The sequence below is a fragment of the Coffea arabica genome, chromosome 8e (genome assembly GCF_036785885.1).
Source record: "Coffea arabica cultivar ET-39 chromosome 8e, Coffea Arabica ET-39 HiFi, whole genome shotgun sequence".
Lineage (NCBI taxonomy): Eukaryota > Viridiplantae > Streptophyta > Magnoliopsida > Gentianales > Rubiaceae > Coffea > Coffea arabica.
The window spans coordinates 14991533-15007596 of NC_092324.1; the positions used below are offsets into that span (position 1 = coordinate 14991533).

General features: G+C 38.3%; 1 protein-coding gene across 3 annotated transcripts; it reads left to right on the top strand.

Annotated features, from left to right (window-relative positions):
* The first annotated feature begins 8139 nt into the window (after positions 1 to 8139).
* On the top strand, positions 8140 to 14367 carry LOC140012525 (uncharacterized). 3 transcript variants are annotated; one of them, XM_072060644.1, is made up of 4 exons: positions 8140 to 9674; positions 10603 to 10691; positions 11228 to 13282; positions 13474 to 14367. In XM_072060644.1, the coding sequence occupies exons 3-4, from the start codon at positions 11243 to 11245 to the stop codon at positions 14362 to 14364; spliced, it is 2931 nt and encodes a 976-aa protein (XP_071916745.1). In that variant the 5' UTR covers positions 8140 to 9674; positions 10603 to 10691; positions 11228 to 11242; the 3' UTR covers positions 14365 to 14367. The 3 variants fall into 3 exon arrangements, with proteins under 3 accessions (XP_071916745.1, XP_071916746.1, XP_071916747.1); XM_072060645.1 differs by having other exon boundaries at positions 10606 to 10691; XM_072060646.1 differs by lacking the exons at positions 8140 to 9674; positions 10603 to 10691 and having other exon boundaries at positions 10719 to 13282.
* The last annotated feature ends 1697 nt before the right edge of the window (positions 14368 to 16064 follow it).

Here is a 16064-nt window from a genome sequence, read left to right on the forward strand (position 1 = left end):
TCCTTGACTGACTTGCAGCCTTTGACTCTAATAGATTCATTTGAGTCTAAAGCACTATATAACACATACATAACCTTTGCATTTAAGGTGAGATGAATTCTATCCGTAGCAGTCAGTTCATTTCTTATTTTTGGTTTAGGTCTATGAGTATTTTCATCTATAACAGAGGCATCATATGGACCTTCACTAATAATAAACCACAATTCAATATCAATTGATTGCAAAAAGATAATCATTCTCTATTTCCAACTCACATAATTTGATCCATTAAATATAGGTGGTCTAATCACAGATTGTCCTTCCAAAAACATGCCATTGTTGGTTGTCATTTTTACTCCTAAGTCGCTTGAGCATAATCAATAGGAGACCAAACTCTGATACCAATTGTAAGGATTGAAGACAACCTAAGAGGGGGTGAATTAGATTGATTAAAAATCTAATTAAGTTATGGGCACTTTTTGCTCAATATGAAATTTACCCTCTTTTCTAAGTGATCACACAATGAATCAATTAATGAATGAACAAAATCACTTGAGAGAAGTAGAAGAGATAAGCAATGTAAAGATCACAAACGTAATAATAAGTAAATAAAAAGGAAAGAATTGTAAACCAATTAACTATCCAACTCCTCTTGAGCTTGTAGATTAATTCAAACAAACTTTTTCAAGTTGATGAATTACAATCACTCTTGTGTACAAAGAAAGGTTCACCTCCTCCTTGCCCCGAACTCCACTCGGTCAAGTTAGGAAGTTTTACTATCCCTCAAGACAACCCTCACAGAGCTACACTCATGAAGTATTCACTCACAAATGAAAAGTTTACAATGAATCTCACACCACTAAAACTACAAATCTTCCTTGGAGAATGTTTTCTCACTAAAACTATTCTAGATCTTTTGTATTTTCAGTGTGCAAAAGTTATTTGAAATATCTGACCAAGCTCTATTTATAGGAGACCAAGAAAGTGATTAATTAATGCTTCCAACGGATAGAAAGTAGCTGAACAGTCAACTAGCCGTTGGGAGTGTCGGACATCCGATAGTCCTGTTTTTTACGTCCGACAGCAGGCAGTGAGCTTAAGAGATTTTCATCAATTCTTTTGGACGTCCGGTGATGGAGTTCTTCATGCGTCCGAAGTTGCGCAATGAGTATCGGACGTCCGATCCTGATTTCACAAGCGTCCGATAGCTTTCAGCAGCCTTTGTCCCTTTCAATTGCATTTGATCTTTGAATCTGATTTGCTTCATAACTGAAAGTATTTCTTGAAGAGATATTAGTATTATCCATTGTTTTGTAAACATCAAAACCCAGGGACCAAGGTCAACAGTATTAGTATACATAGATGATATCTTAGTGTGAGGACCCGAATTTTTACTTATTTTAATCTTATTTTAATGGCTTAATTAATTATTTATTCACTCATTTTTTCCAAATAATTTATTTCAATCATTTTAAATCCATTCATATGGAACAATGTCTTCCTTATGTTTTTAAAACGTCCCATTAGCAAATTTAATTTTCGAAGGTTCGTTTAAGTGAGAAATAATGAGTACATGTGTTTCGAGGTGATATTCTATTTGAGAGTGTAATTATCTTAGGGAAATTACGAATGATCAATAGTAGATTAAGAAAAGCTAATTGAGAAATCAAAGGTGAAAGAGTTCTAATTAAGTGCATACCGCTCGTGCGTCGTTAGTTTTCCGAAAGACGCGCTGATACAAATTTATTGGAGATTTGAGGAAGTAATACTAGACTCATGTGAGGACCCGCAAATTTACTTATTTTAAACTCCTATTACTGGCTTATTTAAATATTTAATTGGCCGTTTGCTCCGAATATTTTATTCCAACATTTTTAGACCCAATTGCATGGAATTATGATTTGCATATATTTTTAAAATGATTTGTTTCCAAATTTAATTTTTGGAAACTCGTTAAGTGAGTATAGTGAATGCGCGTTTGGAGACAATAACCGATTTGAGAGTACTATGAGCTTGGAAAATTGGAGACTTGTACATTAGTCTTAAAATAGGTATTTTTATGTTTAAGTGTTCAAGTGTTAGTTATATTATCGTTATAAGAAATTCTTGGAGATTCCACTTTATCGCGCACAAATCGATACTACCCGTTTTTTCTCACGCGATTAATTGAGAGACTTTAGACCCTTATTTTTAGACCCTTAAGAGTGAATAATAATAGTATGAATGAAAGTGCATTAGTGGTTTAGTGCACTAGTGAAATAAACTCGAGAGGAATCGAGCATAAAAAACGCACGTGCCCGCTCGGGGAAAGAGTTGACTTTTGCACAATTTGGAGCCACACATTAAAGCTTCTCAAGGAAGCTTCATTGCAGCCCAAACACTCCCCTTTCTCTCTCTCTCATTCCAGCGGCCAAAGGAGGAAGAAAAACAGCCCACATTTCTTCATCATTTCACCTTCAAATCTTCACCAAATCACCTCAAAATTCACATACACTTTGCTAACCACTTGGAGATCACCTCAAGCTAGGAAAAGGGGCTTGCTCTCATGGTTTTTCTTGAGCTAAAAGGACCAAAATTTCTGCCTTGATCATTTAAGAAAGTAAGTGGTGATCAACCTCTCAAATCTTGACTTATGGAAGTTATATTGCACTTATAAGCTCATATATTCATGTGGGTAGCTTTATTTATGTTGAAATTTTGGTGTGTGGGCTCTATGAACTCCCACTATAGTTTGATGGACTGATTTGATAAGTTTTGATGTTATTAATGTTGGATTAGTGTTTAATTTAGTAGAAATAAGTGATATTGTGGATGGAAACTCAAAGGAAGTGAAGAGGGAAATTTTTTCGTTTCTGCCCCTATCAATGCCGTGACCCTTAGAGCATTTTTTTGAGGTTCAATTGACTTTTTTATGATGTATATATGTTGTGTGGGCTGTGTGGAAGGTTTCCACAAAAAATTACGTGATTTGGTTGGCCAAATGTTGTGATTTCGAAAATTCATCAAAACTGGAAATGGGTGTCCAGTGTACTCTGGTAGTGTTTTTGTTTCGGTCATAACTTTTTACTCCGATATCGGAATCGAGTGCCATTTGTGGCACTGGAAACTAGACATTCCCAATTTTCCAACGGTATAAAATGCACATCCTAATTCGACTTGAGTGATCCGTACCAACCTTGAAAATTTGCCTGTTCTGTTTCTCGTTTTACTGGAAGCTCTGTTTTAAGCAGCGAGTTGATGCTCGAATATGAGCTAGTTGTAGATAGATTTTTAAAATAATTTCTTCTGAGAAATTGTAGCTTTTTGAATTTAGTTTTCAACGCCACCAATCACACTCAGTTCCAAGTTGAATTGAGTGAGTTGTGATCGAAGTTCGAAACTGACTCAGGGATTGAAAACCCTCTTTTTGGCTAGTTGATGCCTTAACCTTGATTGGGACTTGTTGCTTTGAATTTTTGGTGTTAATCACCTACCAAACACATCTTGGTTGTTTCTTAGACATTGTCTACACAAATGGACCATGTTTGAGAAGATTTCATTGGCCAAATGTTTAGAAAAGGAAAATTTACGTACGAGGCAGATTTGCTTTGGAAATTCTTGGAATTTTAATGGCTTTGTTTACTGATCTTCCGTACGAATTTTTACATGAAATTTGACAGAGGAATAGACCTTATATGGTAGGGTAATACTACCAAATTTGGTGCCATTCCAAGTCCTTCTCGATGCCCAACAGATGTCCCAAAGTCTGCTTTTCAAATCTGGAAAACTTTTCCTTTTCTCTTGGCCGAATGGTCAAATCTGATTTGGGGAGTTATATTTCGAAAATTGTGATGTCCATTACTTTTAAATTGCTTAATGGATGTTTATGGACTCTTGGTTTCGAAAATGGAGTGATTTAGAACTGATTTCATTGCACAAAACATTTGCAAGCAAAAGAAAAGTGAGAAGGCAGATTAGCCTTGAAATATTTCTTGAACTTTGGTTGTTTTAATGACTACCTTCCCGTGGGAATTTTTGCATGAAACTTGGTAAAAATGTTGTTCACACATGGAGAATTTAGTGTACCAATTTTGGTGTATTTCTAATGCCAAATCGATGGCCAAATGATATTTCAAAGATAGTCTTTAAATCTAGAAAATGACTGACCGGTTTGCGAAATGTGACCAACTTTGGACTGATGTCTCTCAATACTCAAAACTCCGATTCCTATTCCACCTATTGTGTTTTAAACTTTGATTGTAACTCTAATTGAGTTCCAAATTTTAGAGGCTAGTTCGCATTGTGTGAATTTTGCCGAATTTGTAAACTTTGCCGAAAATCAACCCAAAACTGTCTTAATGGTCCAAAACAGCCACTTTGAGCCATATTTCGAATGTCATCCATTTGGAATTATGGAAAAGTGTTTTCGAGGAACTTTTAGTACTTTAGAAGTAGTTTTCAATGGTACCAAATTTTTCAATTTTGCACTTACTGAGAGTGAGATACTATTTTTCAAAGACCGCTTGATAAATCTGAAATTTCCGAACTTAAGGGAAATTGAGGGTTTCGAACTCTCCATTTTCCTTCCATATCACTCGACCGTTCCGCACTTGACTTTAAAGATGCAAATCAGATTTCTCTTGTACTTTTAAAACCGCGCTTTTGAGTCTCGATTTACGAGTAATTAAGGCTCGTATTTGTGAAATTTTCTTAGATTGTACTCTAGTACAATCTTCTTCGATAAATGGGGTTTCTAAGTAGTAGTTCGTTATTAATTGCTCAGGCACACAAGAGGACCTTCAAGAGGATCCTACGGTGGATGCTTAAACCCTCAAGAGGGCATTACTTCTTTGTTTACTTGGTGAGTGTCAAGTGCATGAATATTTGGAAATTATGTGAATTGCTCAATATGAAATGGATGGGTTATAACTGCTGAGTCGAGTGTGTAATTTATCGAATGCGTTCTCAATAAAATGAATTGTAATTGAATTGCCTGAATTGAATTGCATTATATGCTATGGCTGTATATGTCGTTGGAGTGAATTTCCTCAATTCATAATTGAATTGTATGATTGCCGATTGGAGTGCGCTCATCGGCCTATAACGGTATTTGTCGATTGGACTGAATGTCATCAACTCTTACAATTATAATCATATAATCGGGTCTCTGAGCGATAGCATGTACCACACCGATTCGGGTGGGAGGTACATCTCATGTCGGCTCAAAACCCTAAATAAATGATCGGTTCTCTGAGCGCTAGCATGTACCACATCAATTCGGGTGGGAGGTACCTCTCATGTCGTCTCAGAACCATAAACCTTTCTAAGTCGATTGGAGCGATGTCTCATCGACTATTGGGCGATAGTATGTACCACACCGATTTGGGTAAAATATCTCTCATTCGACTCAGAACTATAAGCAAAGCATAAGTCGATTGGAGCGATGTCTCATCGACCACTGAGCGATAGTATGTACCACACCGATTCGGGTGGGAGGTACCTCTCATTCGACTCAGAACCATAAACGTATAATCGACCACTGAGCGATAGTATGTACCACACCGATTCGGGTGGGAGGTACCTCTCATTCGACTCAGAATCATAAATGGAATAAGTAAAGTTCTACGGATTATTGGATTGAACTTTGGCAAAGCAAGTGGAAATGAGCTCCTAAGAGCTCCCGTATCCTTCTTGAATGTGTTTTGTGAATATTCGTGAATTGCTTGAATGTTATAGCTTTATCTCTCGTACCAGCTTTATTGCTACTTGAATTACCTGCTTGCATGATTTTTCTTGGCCTCACTGAGTATCAACTCATCCCATTAGTTTTGTTTTCCTTAACAGGAGCCGAAATGGAGGGGATTATGGAGAGGTCGATTTGATGGCCCTTTTGATTAGAATTTTGAATGTATTTGTTTAGACAACTTTTGAAAACTGTATATTTTGGGAATGTAAGATATTTTTGGTAGCTTATGATGTAAGACTTGAATGATTATTAAGGAATTGACCTTCCTTCATATCTTCGACTTGTAGTATCGATTGGTTATTCTTAAGTTTGAATTAAATTTGTACCGAATCCTGGCGAGAGTTGGGCAGGCGTCCCGTGGATACCCTTGGGTTCGCGCTTGGAAGAAGTGGGGGCGTCACACTTAGTATTTTGTAAAACTAGGAATGAACATATTAGTCATTTAAAATTAGTCTTTGAAGAATTCCTCAAACAAGGTATAGTCATAGTCTCTAGAAAAATACAATTTTTTAGAAAAAACATAGAATTTTTAGGAATAGAAATAGGACAAGGGAAAATAAAATTACAACCCCATATTAGTAAAAAGATCCTAGAATTTCCTGATAAGATAGAAGAATATTACAACAATTTTTAGGACTGTTAAATTATGCTAGGCCATTTATTAAAAATTTAAGTAGAATTATAAGACCACGTTATGCTAAAACTTCATTAAAAGGACAAAAATATTTTAATAAAGAAGATATAGAACGAGTAAAGAAAATAAAACAAGAAGTTAATAGATTACTAGACCTAAAATTATCCTTAGATACAGATTACCTAATTATAGAAAGTAATGGAAGCTCATTAGGATGGGAAGCCACATTATTAGCAAAATCTAATAAATATGATAACAAAAATAAAGAAAAAATTTGTAGATATGCTAGCGAAAAATATAGAGAAAGAGGAAATATAAATAGCATAGATGCAAAATTATTAGCAATAACATATAGCCTAGATGCTTTTAGACTTTTTATATTAAATAAAAATGAAATAACAGTAAGAACAGACTGTGAAGCCATAGTTAGGTATTTTAAAAAGAAAAATGAAAAGAAAAGCTCAACTAGAAGATTGTTAAATTTTGTTGATAGAATAATAGGCAATGGTTACAAAATAAATTTTGAATATACCAAAGGTAGTGATAATAGTTTAGTAGATTATTTATCCTAACTACTAACTCCTTATGTTTCAGATGGTAGCATTGAATAAAGTTAGAATTGGCCAATGGGAACTCAAAAAGTATCCCAAAGGATCCAACCTTCATTTCCATAGCACATCAGAAAGTAAATTAGAAGAAATCCAGTAGGATATCTTAAATAACCTCTAAAATAGCAAGAATAGTCATGATAAAATTTAAAATTTCAATATTTTAGCATTCTATTTTAGTAATTTTCCAAAACAAAGTTTTTCATACTTTGTAGTAGTCCGAGGAAAAATCCCCGAAATCTATTCTCTATGGACCTCAGTAATAGAACAAATACACCTACAATTTCGGCGTAGAAAACAATTGATTTGATGATGGCGTCAAACACTTGGAACTTCGAGTCTTCAACACCGATAGCAGGAGGATTTGTTTGACTTGATTTGGATTTGGATTTGAGGAAGAAAGCTCTTGAGGGAATTTGACAGAGTTTCTCCGAATGTTAGGGATTTTTCTCTATATCTTTGCCTTGAGGGAAGACCTCTATTTATAGCCAAAATATGTAGGCCAGGACTTCAAGAAAACCCTCAGAATCTTCCTGCATTTTGGATCACTTGTTACCCAAGAAATCCATTTAACTTGGGCTTAAATATTGGGCCAACCCAGATAGTCCATTGTGAATTAATAAATCAATTAATTCACTCCAACTTAAATGGACATTACGGATTTAATTTGATTTAATAACCCATATAATATTGGCCCGATTTGCCAGTCCAAAACATGATGGACTTCTATAATTTAATTTAATTTAATCAAGATCGATTTAGTTTAAATAAATCTTGACTAAAATAAATTAAATAAATTTTCTTTGTCTACAAATGCCCCCACTTCAAGACTCAATTGAGACTTGCTTGTCAAGGATTGAAATAGAGACTTGAAGTACTTGTTTTTTTTTTTTTTGTTTAATATAAGGAGGCTGATTTCCCTTGAATCACGTGTGGTCTACACCAAGGTGCAATGCGTAGGATCATTACCCAAGTGATTACAATGAAACTGTTGCTTGCAATTAGTCTCGTGCATTTGGGAAACTTCTATGACCATTGCACCGCCCAACATCTAATAATCAAAGCATGGCTATCACTTTGTTCGGTGGAATACTTATCATGAAACTTCCACTTTCGAGAGCCGAGACGTGGTGCAAAGATTAGGAAATGTCTTCACAATTCGGCACTCAAAATTATATGCGGCAGACTTGCTAAATCAAAGATAATTTCCAATTCGCATCTCGGCTAATTGGAAGTTACTCGAATTTGGCAGCTTCCAAGTTCATGATCTTGTTATAACCAGCCTTTGCAAATTCCAGACGGCCATCGGTTTCTTTTTTTTTTTTTTTTTTTTGGCAACCTGGCACCAGCTCGATTTGAAGGAGCAAAACCCATTGAATTTTATATTTCCAAATGCTATGAGAAACTGGTCACAAATATTTGGAACCTTCTTAACTTAGGTAACCGCCAACCAAACATGTTAACTCTCACCACCTTGTATGAGGTTTCAAACCAGGAAACAAAATTGATGGTTGCCGAATCTTATTCGCAAGCAAATTGGCATTGATTTCTTAAACTTGATTTAAAGAAGTGCCATTGCCGAAACTTGTAGCTTCCAAATTGGAATTGATTTCTCAAACTTGATTTAAAGAAGTACTACTGCCGAAACTTGTAGCTTCCAATTGATTCATGTATAGAATCATACTGCCGTGGCTTCAATGCTTTAAAGAGACAGGAGCCCATTTTCCCTTTTGACTTGCAATTGATTCCAAGAGAATTAGAAACATACCACCTTCGATTATTTCCAAATTGAGCATTGCCGAATTCATTGAGCACTTGCAATGAATTGGTAATTGGGCAAGTGCCTGCTGAATTGAGTACTGCCGAATGCATTCGGAATTGAACAAACTTCATTGAGCACTGCCAAATCCATTGAGCACTTGCAATGAATTAGCTAATTGCCAAAACCAACTATTGGACGGTGTAGAAGGTAGGTGATTTCTTTCCTTCTGACCTTTACTTTCACGTACCAATCAAAATAGGTCCACCGCCCAGAATCACACACCATGGGAGCAAATCGACAATTGCTAAAATCAACTTGTAAACCATTGGAAACTATCAACCGAATGACTTTTGGAAACTGAACCCAAGATGCTAAAATTGTAGTTGTATCATCGAAGTGGTTTGGTAATTATCAAACCAATGGTATTGTCTGCAAGATGGCTTCATTGATTTTTAGAATTCCAGATGTCCCAAGAGACAAATCGCGGACCTTTAGGCAACCGAGCTTCCGAGCAATTGTTCAATCAAACCCCTATTGCTTCACTTTCCAAACCCCTCAAGCGTCAAGCAAGATACTGAAACCAGAAAGTGCTAAGACCAACTCATGGCCTAAACGAGTTTTTCGGCAACACGGCACTTCCCAAATTTCACCAGCTTCCTCAATTGAATGAGAAACTGACTTCCTCTTTTCTAGCGTATATGAGTTTTATATACAGAGGTAGAGCTGCCCGAAGCTATACCGAAAATTTTTCCAGCTTTCGTGAAGAATTACAACTTGCGAAGCTCTCAAGCTTGTGAGGTTTTCTAGCTTTCGTCTTGATACTATTCCAATCGCACCAAAATTTTCCAGCCTTCTTGGTGAATTACAATTTGCGAAGCCTTCTAGCTTGTGCAGTTTTCCAGCTTTCACTCAGACCGAAATTTTCCAGCTTTCTTGGGGAATTACAATTTGTGAACTTCACCCCAGGTAACTCGCAATCTCATCTGGAAACTTTCTTACTAAGAAATTCGATTTTCTCACGTTTGTCATTGCTGGAATTTTAATTTTCGTGCACCCTTTATTGCTGAAAAATTGCATGTGTTGCTTGTTCAATTGACCCAATGAGACTTAGTGCACATAGGGACTGCCTGGCTTTGATTCATGCTTGACCCCCTGTCTCAAGTCAATTTCGGACTTCATTGTCACTTTGCATGTGAATTGGCATCATATGAAGATACGAAATTTATAAGCACCAATTCCGTTTCTTTTTTCTTTTTTTTTTTTTTTTTTTTTGTACTGCCGGATGAAACCTGGCTCATCATAAGATCGTATGAAAGCTCTTGCTTTCATTGAGAATCAAGTCTTTCCCGAACCTTGAATTCTCGAAATTTGCATGGTATGACCCTTTATTCTGGTTATTCACCAAATTGGGGCCAATGAATCACTTCACAATAGCATAACCACCTGTATTCATGATTTTTTTTTTTTTTTTTTTTTTTTAAAAAGCGATAAACCTTGCTGGACCCATCAAGTTGAACATGACAAAACCCACCTCGCGGCACATTCACATTGTTTTCACCAATACCATAGGGTGAGGCTGCTTGCCAGATGATTACTTCATGCCATTATTTAGCTAATAAGTGTCCCTATTCCAAGACCATTCAAGCTTTCTTCGTTGTCTTACATGCAAGACATCTTTCCTTGTTTCAGGCCACAATATGTAGAGCTAGGCCAAGTCCACGGTCCCCTCTTGTTTTAATATAATTCCATGCTGATTCAACTGGTAGCTAGCACGAAGTGCTCACCAACACGTGCCACGCATCACAACTTTCTTTTGCATGTCACTTTTTGCGAAGCCAGGCAAAATTTTCATTGCTTGACGAATTTTTTTTTTTTTTTTTTTTTTTATTTGCAGCAGACGTTGACATTTCTGCTAGAGCAAATTGTTGTTCCAATTGTGTCCACAATTTTAGGACCATAGCTCTTGGAGTTCAAAAAACTAAGGTAATTCACATACCTTATGGCTTTTATTTCTTGTCAATGCCAATTTTTTTTTTTTTTTTTTTTTTTTTTGTGATATGAAAGAAGGATCCCCGACACATCCTGTATGGTGGACATTTAATTTGAAGAAGGCGCAACCGCAAACTCCCACGAGAGCCATATTATGGCTTGAGGAGTACACCAAGGAGGTGCGACCAAGAAATTTGAAGAAGGTGCAACCGCAAACTCCCACGAGAGCCATATTATGGCTTGAGGAGTACACCAAGGAGGTGCGACCAATATTTGAAGAAGGTGCAACCGCAAACTCCCACGAGAGCCATATTATGGCTTGAGGAGTACATGAAGACGGTGCAACCAAGAAATTTGAAGAAGGCGCAACCGCAAACTCCCACGAGAGCCATATCATGGCTTGAGGAGTACATGAAGAATAAGACACGACTACCCACTTCAATAAAACTCACCCAAAAATTCAAGAAGCTTTTACTATCTTCGACCATGCCATTTTAACCAAACTTTCTTTTTCCTTCCTTTTGCTGCAGGTTAATCTTGATGCAATGGTGGTGTTCAAGGAAGTCGCTTTTTCAAACGAAAAGTATCTCCTTATCACTGACAGCGATGGTGACTCCGGTGACAAAGGAACGAAATTATTAGTGCATCCCCCTATACAAGGAAGTTACTCAGGTAAGTGGCCTTCTCACCAGTACCCAGAGTTAAAGAATTGGTCACTCGACCTTCCTCAAGATGATGGCACGAAGGTTCACTCCTTGAAATCCCTTATTCATGATAAGGAGCCAAGGACAACTCCTTTTCAGACCCTTGGCAGGCGGATCATAGATGGAGGTGCACATTGGGGTCCTTCCTTGAGACTCAGTGGTGCATTCAGTTACATCGAGAATTATTGGGAGTGGTTGGAGGATATTCTCGGCAGGAACAAACAAGAACTCCGTGAAAATTGCTTGTTTGATGCCTTATATGCTTCGCTTTTCACATATGATAGGAACCTCCATGTACTTAGAGCATTCTGCGAGGCGTGGTGTCCGGACACTAATACCTTGCATACATCTGTTGGAGAACTGTCTCTTTCACTTTGGGACTTGCACAAGTTGGGGGGACTTCCAATCATCGGGGGTATCTATGAAGAGGTAATCCCATGCGCGGAGGAGCTAACTGGGGTTAATGAAAAGAAATTAAGGCATATTCCACAAAGTTGTGAGTATCTGTTCGCAGCCTTACATCATCTCCAACGTGGGGAATCCAACAAAGCTGGAGTTTCTGCTGACCAGTGGATTAATTTCTGGTTTAAAGGCAAAACCAGGTACTCAAAGCCAAAGCAGAGAAGGATAAAGAGGGCATCTCGTGCTCAAGCAACCCAAAATCCGGATGGCGAAATTGGACAACCGCGCAAATTTTCAAGTCAAGACAATGGTGTATTTAATACCATCGGAGTTAAACTTCACTTGCGGGAAGAGAGTTATCTTGCAGCATTTATATCTTGCTGGCTCTGTGTCTTTGTTTTACCAGATGAGGACCCCCACTATATTAGACCATCTACTTTCAAAATGGCTAGTATGATGGCTGCCGGTCGTAAGACTTGCCTTGCTGTTCCTGTCCTGCTAAGCATATACCGTGGGCTTGATAAAATTTCAAACTCAGCTACCCCAGGATGTGCACGTGCGGCCTTTCCGGTGCACTACGTATATGCTTGGTTAGCGAGTTATTTCTCTACCCATTATTCGACTCCAAATACCATGCCTGGACCTACCATGACCAACTATTCTGGAGAGGGTGGCGCACGATACTTTGATGAAAATAGTGCTCGCGACCTCATTCATCAGGGAGATAAAGTAACTTGGGGAATCACTTCTCTTGTGAAGAATCGCAATGAACTCTTTATTGACGATGGCAAACTAGCAAATCTCGAACTAAGTTATTTTGTAAGCGCCTGCTCAAATTACTTAGTTTTGCATGCTGAAGGGGATTTCCTTGTTGAGCCATATAGTCCATATAGATTCGCGCGACAATTCGGGTTTTATCAAGTTCCTCCACAGGAACTCGGGGCAGATGTGCGTTCCACAAATTATGACTTGAGTCGAATACTCTGGCGCACTGCTATTCGTAGTAAAACAGAGTCAAAGATACTTTTTCCTAGCTATCCCTTGAATGCTAGCAAGCACACATCTTCAGGCTTTCAAACATGGTGGTCTACGGTACATGATGATTACCTCCTCAAAGGGCGTGATACTTTGATTAAGAGTATCCAATCAAGTGGGGAGCAGAAGAGGTCAAAAGGGAAGGAACTTGCAAATCTGAACAATCTCTCCAAGGTTGACAACAGTCTTGAGATGAAGCAAAAGACTGTGAGAAACGAGAAGGAAATTTTGAAGAGTTCAAACAACAAGGTTGCTACCCTTGAGGACCTTACCCCTAATGAACAATTTTCGAAGGGTACTTCAGTTCGTCTTCCCTCAAAAATTGTGAAAGCCATTGATCATGATTCTTGCAATTCACATGAGGAGAAGAGGAGCGAGCCTTTTGATGAGGAGGATGAGCAATCCACTAGCACGGACCAGCATTGGAAGCGCAAGAAGTCCAAGGTAATGACTTTCCCTTTGGATGATATTGGTTTAGATCCTAAGGAACTCTTTAAAGACATTCCGGATATATCTGTGCCTGGTATAAGCCGTGTCAATATTGTAAGGACCCCCCTTGCCTTCTTTAATTTAGCATTTGAAATCTACTTGTCAATTTCATATTCATGATTTGTCTCATAACGTTTTCCTTACAGTTGGATGATCAAGACTTGATCTTCATTGATGATGGAGAACCAAGTCAAATATCAGTTGAAGGACCTACTGCATTTGAACTTTTGGCCAAACAAGTGATCAGTTCTACCCAACAAATGGGTGCTAGTGAGAATTCCAAAAAGGCAGTAGAGGATGGAAATGTGATTCAGCAAATCACGCCACAGAAGGTGGAACATATGACTCCATCGGCCCAAAAGAAACTCAAAATTTTCGATCCACCATCGTGGCCAAGGGCACCTCGAGTATCTGAATTTTGCCCCCAAAATGTGATCTCAACATGCCGTCGAGACTATATCCAAATGTTGTGGAATAACTTGAGGGTGATGATATCTCAAACAGCCTTAGAGCGCATGCCTGCACTTGAAATGAAAGCCAACGAAATCATAGAGGAAATGCAAAGCTTCAATGCCGCGGATATCTCAAATTTGCAAGGCCTTTTAAAGGCTTTCTTTGCAAATGCAGCTCGTTACGTTGCAGTGAAATCTTCTCTCTCAAATAAAATTCCAGCTGAATCATATGATGAGTTGCTTTCTACGGCTACCCAACATCTTAGAGACGCTCAGAGTAAGGAGAGACAACAGGCAGAGAAGATCTCAACACACATGTTGAAGCTTAAGGAGATTGATCGCGAGGAAGTAGAGTTGAGGAAGCGACTTGAGTTCTTGGATACTCACAGGAAGGAGACGCTTTCACTGCTACGAGAAGAGCAAGATGATCTTACCCGAGTGCAAGGCGTGATGGTCGACTTACAAAATGAAGTTCGAAAGATCGAGAATTCCCCGCCCCTACTTGCTGAGGAGAGTCAAACTTTGGACAAGATGCAAGCGTTACTTGAAAGCAACCAAAAGGAGCTGTCGTCATTTGAATTCTAGGAATAGTTGCAAAATTTTTTTTTTTTTTTTTTTTACTTTGTTTCAAATTTCATCTTTTGTTACCTGCTCAAAGCGTGTAGCTATGAGCACAAACATTTCATAATGAAGCTTGCTCTCTCTTTTTCACATTCTTGCAGACGCCCTCGTCTTTACTTGCTTTTTCGATAGCCACCATTTTAGACTATCAACCGTAGTATGAACAATTCTATCTTTGCATAATTTTGATCACACTTGAAAAGATAATTATCCAAATAATTTGGTAATCTGAATAATACACTTTCAAGTATATGTCACAAAATAATTCGAATTGTCTTAAAGATGAACGCTCCTTTTTTTTTTTTTTTTCAAAAGAATCATCCGGACAAAGGATTTAGTTTTATATAATTGTAACTGAACTTAGAAGTTGCCCTCTAAGCTGCCTACGTATCCCAACAGGGAATCAAGTCACACGTAGTTCCTACCATTCACAGTTTAAACTCTTGCGGGTCAGGAGTATCCATTTGTTTACCACCTTAGATTTGGTGGAGTGTTTCAGCAGTTTAACCACGTGCTACACTATTGGTGGTTGTTATCCACAGTTTTAGCTCATGCGGGTCTGGAGCAACAGGCAGTTTAGACTCATGCGTCGTGGAGTAGTTCACTTTTTTTTTTTTTTTTATGGCATGTATAACTTCACGAATTTTCCATTTATAGGACCAACTTTCACGCCATCTTTGTCCACTAATTTGTACGCACCATTCGTGTAGACTTCTCGAACAATGTACGGCCCATCCCATTTAGAGACGAATTTGTCTTTAGTGCGATGAGTCATAACTATTGGCCTTCGAACGGCAAGTACCATGTCCCCGACTTGAAAGGAGCGACGTCGAACTTTCTTATTAAAAGCTCTAGAGAGACGGGCTTGATAGCACTCCAGATTTTGTTGGGCCTCCAATCTCTTTTCATCCAAAGCTTCCAACTCTTCAAGGCGCAGGCGAACATTTTCTTCCTCCGTGAGCCCTTCTTGGATAGCAATTCTCAAAGAAGGAATTTGTTGCTCAAGGGGCAGAACAGCTTCTACACCATAGACCAAGGCATATGGTGTGGCTTGCGTCGGAGTTCGGTATGTGGTGCGATAGGCCCAAAGAGTTTCGCCTATCCTTTCGTGCCAATCCTTCTTTGACTTTGCCACCACTTTCTTCAACAAGTTACATAAAGTTTTGTTGAATGCCTCTGCGAGACCATTGGCGGGGGCATTATACATGGAGGACTTGCGTTGCTTGAGATTAAATTTCTCACATAACTTATCCATCAAGCCATTGGAGAAGGATTTTCCATTATCAGTGATAATGTACCGGGGAACTCCATAACGGTAAATAATATTCACACGAATAAAATTCACCACATCTTCCTTTCTAACTTGTTTGAGCGGTATGGCTTCAGCCCACTTAGAAAAGTAGTCGGTCGCAGCCAATATATATAAGTGTTGACCGGACGACTTTGGTAATGGCCCCACAACATCAAGGCCCCAAGCATCAAAAGGCCAAGAAGCAACGGTCGGGTGTAACGGCTCGGGTGGTTGATGAATGTAATTTGCATGAAACTGGCAAGCTTGACATTTTTGAGCATATTCTATGCAATCTTTGACCATAGTAGGCCAATAGTAGCCCATCCTTTTAATCCGAAAATGTAACTTGGGACCGGATTGATGTGCTCCACAT

Excerpts from the sequence above, each read along its gene's own strand:
- LOC140012525 (XM_072060644.1), top strand. The coding sequence starts at position 11,243 with ATGGTGGTGTTCAAGGAAGTCGCTTTTTCAAACGAAAAGTATCTCCTT. Across the intron at positions 13,283-13,473 it reads GGAAGCGCAAGAAGTCCAAG|TTGGATGATCAAGACTTGAT; the intron begins GTAATGACTTTC and ends TTTTCCTTACAG.